Below are 14,184 nucleotides of genomic sequence, written 5' to 3'. Positions count from 1 at the left end.
TATTAGAAGATAGATACTGAAAAAATGTGTAAACGGGCGCCAATTCGAACGATTTGCCAAGTCGTGATTAATATTCGAACAGTACTAATTTTGTGATGATTGCAGAAAGTTCTATCAATCGCAGAACTGCGAATTCGAGGCGGGAGGCCCACCATGGCGTGTCATGGAGTTGTCAGGGGGCCGGTATCGGGAGGGGGATGCGGGCATCCGGGCAGTCTATCCTCCTGCCTGGATAGCTGTTGCCCCCTAGCCAGGGCTAATGATCAACGTTCAAAGGAGATCAAAGACAAACAGGGCAAACAAATTCCTTGTATCAATCTTCAACCGAAACTGAGCGGCACATCCATTCGAGATAGGGTTTCGTTAAGCAAGTAATGGAAGACGGTAAGGAAAAAACGAAGGGCCAAATACCCATCAGATGGAAGAAGGAATCCCAGCCGCGAAAAAAGCAAACCAATCCAAAGCCAGGCGTTCTCCAGCAGAGAACAAAAGCGCCCGCAAGATTCTAGATCTATAGCCAAGGAATCAAGTAAATCCAATTAACCCATAGCCATTCATCCCGGTCTGGAAATTGCAAAATAATGTGTCTACCCCAAGATTAACTCCTCCTGTATTACCCACCGAGACATCCCAACTAATCTCCCTGACCAGAAACGGGCTAGAACCCAACCAGCGAGGGCAATGTCTTCGAATTGCTTAGATTCAAACCCCCAATGACCCAACAACATTTCTTATGTTGGTTGGGGACCTTCGCGCATACAACGACATTTGGGAAAACCTTAGCCAGCAACCTACAAAAAACTGCCATAGATTATCTAGAAAAAAAAATCCGCAAAAATCTCCTCTACCCCACAAATCAAGCCTTGCCCTTACATCCCACCTCATAGGAAAATCCCATCGCCCCATAATAAAACCCCAAACCTAGAAATTTTGAATCCTGTCACAGTAAAGATAGAAGATTCCATCATAATCAGCAATAACATAAGCGAAAAGAAGTGGTCGGAATGTCAAAGCAAAGAAATCTATGCATTCTGGAGCGACCCTACACACAGGAAAGAAACCCTGGAAGATTGGATGAACAGATGGAACATTTCACAGGTAAGTATAACCTCTGTATCTCCCAGATTAGTCTATTTGCATTGTGAAAATGAACCAATTAAAAATGCTCTTTTTTCTCTTACTATATGCTTTTACAAAGGATATCTAGTTAATTTCGTTAAATGGCAACCTAACCTAACAGAAGAGTCATTCCATCAACTTGATTTCCCGGTATGGGTTACCTCTTAAGAACATCCCCATAGAAATTCTTCATACGCACGTTTTGGTTAGAATAGGGATAAATTTAGGAAACCCAATAGAAATACACATTGATAAACATAGCAATATTAAACTATTAATCAAACTAGACTCAAACAGTACAAGCAACGACACTAATAAAATCATAATGAACAGATCACTGTATAGTATCCAATATGAAAAATATGAAGGGCATATTAACAATATTTCCATAATTTCAAAAATACAGTCTCCAAAATACCCCTTATCAGAATTCATTGAAACAAACAAAAAAGCCTCAACTCAGAAATCTCCATCATGAATAAAGAGGATTTGAATGAACAAATTGTAACCAAATCTCATAACAGAGGTTCCTTTAATGAAGCCTCAAACTTCAGAGTATAATCACTCAGATTCAAGAAGATGTAGAAGAAGGTGAAATTCAAGATGACATGAAATACACATGGATCATGTAGTGTGATCCAAAACGTCGATGATAAATTAACACACACAATCGAATCCAGAAAACTTAATACTCTATGAAATAGACAACCCAACAAATCACCAAGAAGCAGCAGAAACGAGCAAACAAGAAAATCCTATAGCAATCTGGGAAGTGGCAACCCAGAAGACTCATTATGAAGGCCCTCATATTGAGCTCACTAAGACGAAAAAAGAAGCTCTGTGAACAATGTGAAAAGTACGGAATATCAATAGAAGAAATTAAAGCAAGCCTGCAGAAATATAATCGATTAATAGATGAATTTCTACTGATTCATAATGACATAGCTGATCAACTGTCAATATGAGAAGAAGCACATAACCAAATATTGGAAACTAAGGCAGAGGATCCAAATATAATAAATATTTGTCAAGATCAGACAGAGTGTGTAACAAACAGAACAATTCTAACAAATTCATACCAGGAGATAAGACAGAAGGCTAAAAATTGTATACCTTACTCAACAGAGTCCACAATGAAACTCCAGGATGAAGACCACAACAATCAGGTAGAAACTGGGGAAGCAAGGAATGCCAGAGAGGAATCATATAAGACAGCCTCAGAGGCAGAAGAAATAATCAACACTAGCATAATCAAAGATACAAACATAGAACATTCCTCAGAAAAGGAGGATCCAACTCTAGACTCCCTGGTTTTGACAGATATCCAAGAGGAAAAAGCCAGCAGTAAAAGAAGAGCCAAGAAAAGATCCTTCAAATTTTGGCAAACACCAGCAAATGGAAAATATCCTTTTGAAGACTCCCACAGAACACCAGTGCAACACAAAGAGGAACTCAGCAAGGAAAACCTAGCTATACCAGTGGAAGTCAAATCCCTTCTGGACACATTTGAACTTACAGAAAATGAAACCTAAGAAGAAAATAGTCATAGGACCGAAGATGGGAATGGTTCATTCAAAACGATGGATTGGGAAGAATTTGGGATAATTAGAGATCAAGTAATGGCCCCAGAAGAAGAAAAGAACTCCAACATTGAAGTAGCACAGGATAAAGAGGAAGGAACAGATCTTAACATAGAAGATCAGTTAATCAAAGAATGGGAGGAAGATCTCAAAATAAACGAAAAGAATCTCCCACCCTCAATCAGACAAAATATTAATAAAAACACCAGCAATCTTGGGCATAGCTATGAATAAAGAATGCAACGCAATACCAAAATGTGGCGTAGAAAAAATGAAGAGATGAAGGAAATCTTTGGTAGAACTAAGAAATGTCTCAGGCCAAGCAATCAATCAAAAGAAAATCCTGGAAGTACCGAATATAGGGAAGGGAAAGAGGCTTCCCATGGAACTATGAAGATCACTGCCTAGAATGCTAGGGGCATTGATGCCCCTAGCAAAAAGTGCCTACTAAAGCACAACTTAACCTTATTTGAATATGAAATCAAATTAATCCAAGAAACTAAGCTTAAGAAAGATGAAGGAAGCACACTTAAGAAGAAACTAGGTTACTGGAAATCAGACTTAGTTGAATCAAATGGAGCCTCAGGAGGGGTAGGTTTGATTTGGAACCTAAGGATAATTGACTTCACCAAACTCATAGAAACCAAAAACTGGATGGGAGGCAGAATCAAATATCTCAGAAATAACACACAGTTTGTTCAAGTGTTAACATATATGGACCTACACAAACAGCAGATAAGAAAGTACAGCATGAAGATATTAAAGAATTCATGAAAAACATCTGAATGACATGATTCTTATAGGATGAGAGTTCAATGCAATTCTGAATATAAATGAGAAATCAGGAGGAATCCAAAATATCTCTCAGTCATCTCTGGATTTCAAAGAATGGGTAGAGGAAAATAACCTATTGGACATCCAAACCATTAATGGAATGTACACATGGAATAACAAAAGATTAGGCTTCAGCAACATTGCAGAATGACTAGACATATTCTTACTCAAAGGATACTTAAGCACACTGAATGTAACAACTCAAGCCAAAATTTTACCACATGCAGGGTCATATCACTTCCCAGCTAGACTAGAGATTGAAGAGTCCTGGAAACCAACAAGGAATCCATTTAAATGCAAAAAATGTGGCTTTTAGATACAGAGTTTATGCAAAATATCGAGAAGTGGTGGAACAAAGGCATATTCGAGGGATCAGAAATGTTCTATTTTGTATCTAAAGCTAAAATTGCTAAAATAAAATATCCTCAGATGGAATAAAACACACTTCAGGAATATATTCGAAGAAAAGTTAGAGAATGAAAATGAACTGAAAAACTTAAATGAAGAAGTCATAAAATATGGAATGGATGATGACGAATTTCTAAAAGAAAAAGAACTATTAGGGAAACAAGCCTCAATTCTCGAAAAAGAAGAAGCTTTTTGGAAATAGAAATCAAGGCAAACATGGATGGAAGAAGGGGATCGTAACACAAAATACTTTCACAGTAGCACCATAAATAACAGAAATATCAAGAGAATCACCAAAATTAGAAACAAACAAGGATTCATTGAAGAAGACCCACCAAAATTAGAAACAAACAAGGATTCATTGAAGAAGACCTTGCCAAAATAGCAGAAGTATTTGTAGATTACTACTCACAAATCCTCAATAACTTTGAGTCATCAAATCTAAAAGCACAAAATGAAATGTTGAAATCAATCCCACCACTAATTACAGAAGCAGACAACAAAATGCTTAATTAACCCATTACACTAGAAAAAGTTAAAGATGCCCTTTTTTCGATGCACCCTAGTAAGTCCCCAGGACCCGATGGTTTTCAGGCTTTCTTCCTACAGAAATGCTGGGACATAGTAGGGGAAGACCTATGGAAAGCCATTGAAGCAACCCGTAATTCAGGACGGTTATTTTTCAAAATTAATCATACATTTCTAACTCTTATTCCAAAAAAAACTAGATTATGAGGATCTAGGACACTTTAGGCCTATTGCACTCTGCAACACAACTTACAAAATATTATCCAAAATTATAGCAAAAATATTAAAAAATGTCCTCCCAAAAATCATATCAGAGGAACAAATTGGTTTTGTCCCAAGCATATCTATACTAGATGGAATAGTCATCATTCAAGAAACGATTCAGTTAGCACAAACTAACAAGGAAGAATGTATGTTTATGAAATTGGATATACAAAAAGCATATGAGATGGTAGACTAGAGGTTCCTTTGTAAAATTTTGGCATCCTTTAGGTTTCCTCGACAATGGGTCAACCTAATCTTCAACTGCATAGCCACACCTAAAATTTCTATTTTGATTAATGGCTCCCTAGAAGGCTTTTTCAACATCTCAAGAGGGATTCGCCAAGGAGATCTCATCTCACCATTCCTATTCGTCGTAATGGCTGAAGCATTTGGAAGATCTACCGAACTATCACAAACAATAAGGAATATCAAAGGTAAACAATAAGGAATATCAAAGGTATAACAGTCAACCATAATCTCCCTGAAATCACTCATCAGTAATTTGCAGATGACACCATCCTAACGAGGATAAGCACATTTGAAGAAGCAAAAAACTTCAAATCTCTCATACATAGATATATGAAGCTTCTGGACAAAAGGTAAATGCAAATAAATTAGAAATCTACTTCGTTAACACCAAACCTGAAATGAAAAACAACATCTACAACATAATGGGGTACATAAAAGGATGCTTCCCTTGCAAATATCTATGGATCTCCCTAGAAAAACATGCAAAGAAAGAAAAATCTTAGGATCCTCTTTTGGGAAGAACAAACAAGAAGATCAATAACTGGCGCTAATACATTTGGGGGTCATTTTTGACTTAAATTTTCAATGGCAAGCCAATTTGGCTTGTCAAATTTATTTATTTTTAAATATAATCCCGATAACGTCAAAATTTTGACGATAGCTAAGTTTAGCGTTGAAATTTTGACGTTGTCGGGGATATTAAAAAAAAAGTGAACCTTCATTCATTCACATGGCAAAGTGCTAGCATGTGGGAGGGAGGCTTCAGGAAGATTTTTACAGCACTATTGAAGGTAAGGGTTTTTATATGTTGATGGTGGCTTTTCCGTCACGAAAACCTTTCAACTTTCGACCTAAATTTGTTGTTCCAAATCGGCCCGAGATTCGAACTGGCACTACTTTGTAGCTTATGATCCATGAGTTTCTATCTTAAAATCCTTTTGCTTTGTGACTTTACAATGTGATGTTTTATGTTCTTGTAGTGTACTGAATTGGCCCGAGATTCGAACCGGGGTTGTGTATAGCTTACAACTAGGGCCATTGGCAACCATTGCAATTCTCAGCAATTTTTTACTGTTAACGCATCATTTTAGTAGCAATGAAATGCTCTTAAAGGAAGAATCTTAAGTGTTAGTAGTTAATTTTGGCAATGAAATGTATTAGGGTTTGTTTATATAGTCAAATTCATAAGTTTTTTGTATTAGGTTTTTTATTTCTAAAATTTGAAATTCATTTGTAGCATGTTGAAATGCATGTGACATGTTAAATGTCGAAGTTAGGCCGTTTCTTTCCTGCTAATTAGATAGAAGAAAAAGTGAGAGTATAATAAAATTTCCAAACTAGACAAAAAGATCTTGTTCTACTCTGTTTTAAAAATAAAATCTTTGATTAGTTTGATTGGAATGGGAAGTAACTTCATAATTTAGAAATCAAATCAATTGAAATGATATAATAAAGGTACTAAAGAAAAGTAGTGAAGTAAAAAATAGGGGATTTCCACAGTTCAAATAATAGAAGTATGTTTCTAGGAGTACTTATGTATCACTATTTTTAACATTTGCATTCCACGATCCACTATTATGATGAGAGAGTTCAAGGAATCCATATTGTGTATTATGCGATAAAAGATAAGATAGTGGCATCAGTTAAAGCCATCTATGACTACATGCTTGATTGGTAGTGCCTAGTATTCATACAATCTGACATGAACATGATCATAAAATCAATCTCGTTATTCGGAAAAACTCTTAACAATGAGATAGATACTTGTAGAATCTCTCAAGAGAAGATAGCATAACAATTATCAACACAAAAAAAAAAGAGATGATTAATGGAAACATAAGCAACTTACAAAACCCAATTAAGACCTATATAACTTAGCTTATGAATCATCAAGGTGCATACTAGGCCTATAGAAACACCAGAGTTTAAAACTTATAACCAACACGACACAAAACTACAATGATTATTACAAACCCGCACTAGCTCATACCTAGAAGAAATATTAACTGCTGGTCGATGTTGGGTTTTGAGACTATTTCCCACACTTTAACAAAGTCTCATCTAATTTGAGACCGAATCATCTGCCTTCTTTCTTTTCCATTTCAATCAGAATATCAATGGTCAGATCCGTTCTAAACATAATTGTGTGAAGAACCATTTCATGCACATTTCATCAAATATATCATCGTCGGTGCACAGGGTAAGGTAAACATGAGCATCATTCATGCACATTTCATCAAATATATCATGGGTAATAACCCCTCTATTCCATTGGCATTCAAACACTTGTCTATCTGTGTGAAACTAACCATAGATCTAGATTATTGATTTCTCTTATAACTGTGTGCTTTGATTTCTTTCCTACAAGTTGGAGATAAGCCATGGCTTCCATCAAATAGATCATACACATAGTCTATGTTTTCAGAAACAATTCACGCAGTTGGTCACTTCCATCACATACTTCACCAATTTTCCAAACCGTGTAGTACGCACGCTGGGTGGTGACTATTCTCATTATGAAGACTTACACTTTCAATATCTTTCACAACACTAACCAATGACTTAGTATTATTTGGGAGATTCATGATAAAAAATATTTACAATCCCTTTTGATCACACTCTGAGCCATAGTTTGAATTTCTTCTCTCAACAACATGAATGATAGGGATCAGGCAAAATAGACTTACCTTCAAGATTGACAATGATATTCTTAGATTTCAAAAATCACTCATTACAACTTTTAGATTTTACAATACAAACCAACTATAAATCATACTTCACATCTGCAATCTCTGACACATCTGTAACCTTACTATAACACTTGCTTGGCAATAAGCCCCTTTTGTTTTATCTCTTATCAATGACACCCATAGACTTGCATTTAAATCAATTCTGATTCTCTAAAGTACTATACTCCTCATATATGAAGTTTGGACTTAATGCTTCTTTGGAAATATTTTGCAGTATAAACACAATCAACTCACATATTCTTTTCAGACACTCATACAATCTGAACAAAAATATAAAATAGCGTTGCTATCATATATCTTAGTCTTCGTATCATTGACTTCATATACTTAGACTTTTCTCATTTGCAAAGATACATAACAAAAATATAGTAATTGTCTTCCTAACTCCAATATATTGCCTATTCTACTCTTCCAAAGGGTTCTTCAAGATCCCATGAATGACTGCAACCCTCCAAACACCATGCAAACTATACTTGAGCCTCTGTCAAATTTCTTGGATGTTGATTCACTGTATTTTGCATGCAACATCAAATACTCATTAATTCTTGGTCCATTCCTTATAAGAATCAGGGTTATGGTGTAGACACATGAGAGGGCAATTTCACACAATAACAAAAACCTTTAAACCTTCCCTAATCTCTACACAAAGAAAGCAAGCAGCCACTATGGCAGTTTTATCTGAAAGTGTGTAGAATTTATTGTGTGCATAATGAGTATTGAGACCTTGGTAATAACGCCTTTAATACTAGGTATCCATTTAACATCAGAATTAGTTCTAGCCTCCATTTTTCTATATATGAAACTTAAGAATCATCACAACCACGATATACGGGAGAAGATATTAACTACAGTTAAATACTAGTACACAAGTAGATTTTCACAAAAAAAAAAAAAAAAAAACTAATTTTTATTATACAAAACAACACACACCATACCCTTCACCTTTCTTCTCTATATCTTATTCTCTATTTTCTTCATGAGATTTATTGCTTATGTAGTAGAACACCTTTCAAATCCCCAAAGAGTTCATCCAAGATGGTTGACCTTCCATCTTCTACAATATAACATTAAGCAAAATACTAAGATCCTTTTAACCAAGGTAGAGGTCTCATTTTATGGACTTGAAAATTTTGGATGAACAATAAAGATGTAAAGATGAGCAATGGTGCAAATGTTTTAGTTTGTGATCCATGTGCTCTTGGTTTTAAAAGTTTCCAAAATAGTGTGCACTTTAAATTGAGTTAATTTCTTTTTATTTTGAATTTAGAAATTGGAAATATGTGCACATAATAAGAGGAATTTTACTTATTTAATTAAAAGGGAAAGCTAACTTTAATTAAATGAGACATATAACATGGTGAGTAAATTATCCTTATTCCATTTTAGAACTTACTTTCATAGATCACATTCTCCTTTCCTTGTCATTTACAATTCCTTCTCATAGGGAAAAGAAGACTAAGACAAAAATTCTATGTTATGAATCTTCATGAATTGGCATCCTATCATGTGCTAATCATATTTCATTTGTTACAAGGTTTTAAAGATTCTTATAATAACGTATAGTTTTTTTGACTGAAGTATCCTAGAAATTCTCTCTAAATTAATTTTTTGATTGATGTATCCTAGAATTTCAACCTTATAATCTAGTTGTTTCTACTTCTCTCCCACCTTCTCAACCTATTCTTCCTCCCCCTTATCTTCCTCAAAATATTAGAAAGGAGTATGACATGGTAGAGAAATTATGTAATACTTCAGCCAAGATTTCTCTTTGGGAACTTCAAACTTCTCTTACATATCATGAAGCCTTGCAAAGATCTTTAACTACTTTTCCAACTCCACCTCCCAAAACATATAAGATACATTCCTTTTTCCAATGCATGAATGCTACTCCTATCCCACCTAAAATCATGTTTAGTCAAGATTATTTGTCTCCTAAAGAATTTCAAGATCAATATGATTCCCTTAGGCTAATTGTCCTTATTAATGGTAATCACCTTCATGGAACCTGAATTGATAATGGTTTTGGGTTAAATATTTTTAGTATGAACGTATTGAAAGAGACCAAAGCTGATATTTCAACCATTAAACCTAATAACATTCCTATATAGGACTTTGATAATGTTTCTAATAAATAAATAGGCATCATTCTCTTACATATTCAAGTATGTCTAGTTATTATAGCTACTCCTATTTATGTGATGCTTGGATCTCTTAATCATTATGTTTTCTTGGGAAGACCTTGGTTGTACATCGTGCATGTTAGAAAGTCAAATTTATCCCACCCCCCAGTGTTTCTTGATCAATGCCAATATATAATATTGTTCAAAATCAATGCCAATATTTATATTGTATAATTCATTTGATTTGTTTAGATGCCATCTTTACTGAAGAGATAGTAATATTTAATTATTTTATTATTATCGATTATATACAAGATACTAATAATGCTTGTATTCTTATATTTGATATAATTTTACAGCTCAAATATTTGCTTGTGAAGAAAGTCCACATCTAACAATATGAACCTAAAACAAAATAAGGCGACAATTGCTAGATTGTGATCTCGGTTCAAAAGAAACGATGATGGAAAACATTATTGTCCTTGCAAAAAATGCTAAGGTTTAAAGAACTGAAGAATTCTAATCACAATAGCTTAGAGATATTGTAGGCAACATGATCACATTGAAGGGGGAAATTATATTCGTCCTTTGGTGAATGTGGATTTTGAACTGGTGGAATGTGGTGTGAATATCGAAGTAGAAGGCAATGCTCCCATGGAAGAAAATGATCTAGAGACAGAGAACACAATTGAAGATGTTGGTATTGGTGCAATTGATGATGTGCTAGAGAATAGGTTCAAAGAAGATTTCACTGGCGCAACTGATGAAGATGATGAAGACAATGATAGTCGTGCATCTAATGATGATGATGAAGAGAACCTTGATATAATCGTAATTGAAAAGGCTTACAAGCTCTTGTACCAAGGCTCCAAACAACACTTCTCTCTGTTGTATTGTTGTTGGTGAACTTCAAGGTTATGAATGGTATATCTAATGTATGCTAAGGTATAGTGTCATTTTTGTCATCTTCTATGTTAACGTACCATTAATGTTCTTTATATTAATAACAATGTTTTACCATAGATTGATAGATGAGTGCTTGTTACCACCATCAAACATTCTACCTCACTCTTGCCGAGAATTATCGACCATTATGAAAGATATTGGAATTAAGTATCAAACAATACATGCATGCCCCAATGATTATATTATAAATCATAAACAACATGATTTTGCAACAGAATGCCCTAATTGTCACATTAGTAGATATCAATCAGATCAAATGACAAAAAAGGTGTCTCATAAGGTTCTTCGATACATTCCTATTTGTAAGGTCCCTCCTCGCATGTACTTATTAAATATGAATTTCTTTATTAAATATGTTGTAGGAGATTAGAACGAATGTAAAGTAATGTTTTATGGTTTGAATGTCCTAATAGAAACTGAGATTAACTGATTCATTCATGTTTTAAATACTCAATGATTCGAGAACTACTACATCACCTTGACTGTTTAAAACGTTAATTTTTACTAATGATGGTACGTAGTGTTTCACCTTATGATGATGATGTTAATTATGATACTTTAATGATTAGGTTATATGCATTCAGATAGCTCAGTATGCCCTATTGATGATGTTTATGATGTTTAGGTGTATGCATGCCTAACGATATAATTCTACTATGTTAATATGAATTAATGAATAAGTTATGTTATATTGATCATTTAATTACTAATAATTAAATGTGTGCAGGAATGAGAAAGGGTTATTTAAATAAAAGTTGATGTTTTGATTTATGTGATTATCCAGATGAGTTTTAAATATATGCATGTGATTTTGTTGAGCTACTAATGTGTGAAATGAGTGTGTAGGATTATTAGCTGGGAAAATTTAATGGAGAATCAGAACTGAACCCTATGTACCATTTGTGAAAACCAGGGTTGAGTCTAATAAAAGATGCAGATCTCATTGTTCGTATTTTATTTGTATCGTGGATTGAATGAATGTATCATTTGGTAATCATTAAATGTTAATATTTTGTAACAATGATTTTATAGTGTTACTTGACACTCGTGCTCTGTAAATGCATTTTAGCTTGATAGGTAGGGTTAACCAAATAACTTAAAGATCTAAGTTGGACTAAGTTAGTGACCTTTATACTAATCAGTTAGTAATTGAGATTAATTACTCTAATTAAGATTAGTGATTAATTTGCATTTTTGAGAGCTGTTAGAAAGTCCATAATTTTTCAAGCTTTTTGATAAGTCTCTAAATAGTCCTAGAGGCCAAAAATCATGAAAACCTAAGGGGTATGGGTATGGGTTGAGGGCATTTTCCACCTCTTTAACCCTTTTTGTTGACTTTTATGGTTACTCAAATACCTTATTTTTGTTTTATTGTGAAAATTGAATGTTTCTCTATGAGTTGGATGAGTTAGACTCCACCTTGAGGTTAACCTTATAACAAGTTGAGTTAGAAGACTCTAGAACCTTTAGGCAAGTGGGGGAGTTATTGCATTTTGTAAATGGTTGAATTATGAGCTTATTTAGAGGCAAATTTGAGAAGAAAATGTTGTTCATCCAACCTCTAATTTTAGAGAGCAATTTAAGATTGAAGGAGAAGGAGAAGGAGAAGGAAGAGAAGTTCATCTCAAATTTCAGTTGTCATAACTTTATTGTGAAAGTAGGAATCCTTCAGGCTCATTTTGTTCATGTTGTGTTTCATACTTAATTAGTTTTCTTGCATATGTATGTTCGTGTGTTTGATAAATATGTTTGAGGGAGATTGAAATGAGTTTTTTCTTAAATGTTTTTCTTTAATATTTTGCTTTGATTTTTAAAGGAATTGTATGAGTTGTATTGACATTACTCACCTTCGGATAAGGAAAAAGTGGCCATATACGAGAGGTCTTTAGTTGGACTCTGATAGTGCAGAGTGTCTTCTCAAGACGAGGAGAGGGAGAGAGAGTAGGGTGTTATGGGCCCCTACTCGTCATCACAAACTATGTTTTTAGTTTTGGAATTTAAGAAATGGAAAAACAAAAGTTTTTGAGATTTTAGCTCCAAAATGGTATCTATTATGGTGTTGTGACCGATGTCTCCTATTAGAAAAATCCACTTTCTCCCTAGTCTAGTTCAATGACGAACCTATTGTGCAAACTTGGATGGAAGTAAATGATTGATTGTGTCTCCATGTTAAAATTGTTTATCTCTCGATCAGTTTCGTTCTCTCTATAGTTACCTTGATGTGTTTGCAGATTTTCGAAATGGCTACCCTGTTGAGGAGCTAAGCAGGAAATTTAAAGTTGTTATTTAAATTCAAATGTTGGGAGATTTCTCCTCAGGATAATGATCCCATTGTAAAAATGTGATTATTAAACTCATTGTGGAAACGACTACGATCTCAGGTTTTCTTCCCTGGTTCTTTCTCGAGGGAGTCCTTGAATGAGATGATTGAATTAAAAAATGGAGTATGTTCCTTTCATATGATATTTCTTGCAATTCAGTTTATATGCATGTGTTAAAGAAAAGTGGATACAATGATGCTTACCCTTTTCTGTGGCATTCTTATGGTGCAAAATTGTATTCATTTGATTAGTGTTAATTTGATAAAATGATCAAGGAGCGAAAAGATTTGATCTTAAGTATGATATGTGAAATTTTTTTACATGAGTTCAAGTACAAAAGTCCATAAAGAACTTTGAAAATATAGCTCCTAGGTAATATTATCATTTTGTTTAGCATTTCAAATTATGACCCAACTTAGAAAAAATAAATCCACCCTTTAAAAGTTATCTCAAAAGAAATAATACATACACTTTCAAAAGAGAAAAGGAAAAAAAATATAGTTTCAAAAAAAAAAGTCCCAGGGAAATACATGGGAAAAAGATAAAGATTAAAAAAAAAAAAAAAAACATAATAGAAGTTATTGTATTCAACTATAATTAAAATATCTTCAAAAAGAATACTAAGAAAATTTAAAAAGGCAAGCAAGTCAAAAAGGAAATTAGTTGCTTAATGGTATGTCCTTCCTCCCACGTGAACTTCCATCTTTCCATGGTGGGAACAACAAACTCCACTTTCCATGCAAGTGATGTGCCACGTCAACCCTTGGAGTGGAGGATAAAAAGGGGAGAAACGAATTAAGTCAAATTTTAAACATTAAAGTTACCTTCTTGCTTTTGAAAAAAAACAAATTCCTCTCATTCCCCTTACTTTTTAAGCAATTGGCAGCATAGGGAAATATTGGGGATAAAGTTAGAAAGTTTGGGGCTAGTAAGATGTAATTATAAACTAGTTAGTTTTTTTTTTTTTTTTAATGTTAAAAGTTAAAAATTCGTTGTTAGTTGTTAGTTTGCTTAGGATTTATTTAGTTAGTTTTTAGTTGGTGTT

At 34.0% G+C, this 14,184-nt stretch overlaps 1 protein-coding gene across 1 annotated transcript; it reads left to right on the top strand.

Annotated features, from left to right (window-relative positions):
- The first annotated feature begins 374 nt into the window (after positions 1-374).
- LOC149566380 (uncharacterized) lies at positions 375-10,383 on the top strand. The gene is made up of 3 exons (XM_089816465.1): positions 375-497; positions 862-1,098; positions 10,212-10,383. The coding sequence occupies exons 1-3, from the start codon at positions 375-377 to the stop codon at positions 10,245-10,247; spliced, it is 396 nt and encodes a 131-aa protein (XP_089672591.1). The 3' UTR covers positions 10,248-10,383.
- The last annotated feature ends 3,801 nt before the right edge of the window (positions 10,384-14,184 follow it).

This window comes from Cupressus sempervirens, chromosome 3 (assembly GCF_028749045.1).
Source record: "Cupressus sempervirens isolate cs-2001-9-10 chromosome 3, ASM2874904v1, whole genome shotgun sequence".
Taxonomy (NCBI): domain Eukaryota; kingdom Viridiplantae; phylum Streptophyta; class Pinopsida; order Cupressales; family Cupressaceae; genus Cupressus; species Cupressus sempervirens.
The sequence above is the reverse complement of the archived record's forward strand: the minus strand, read 5'-3'. Positions and strand labels throughout refer to the sequence as shown.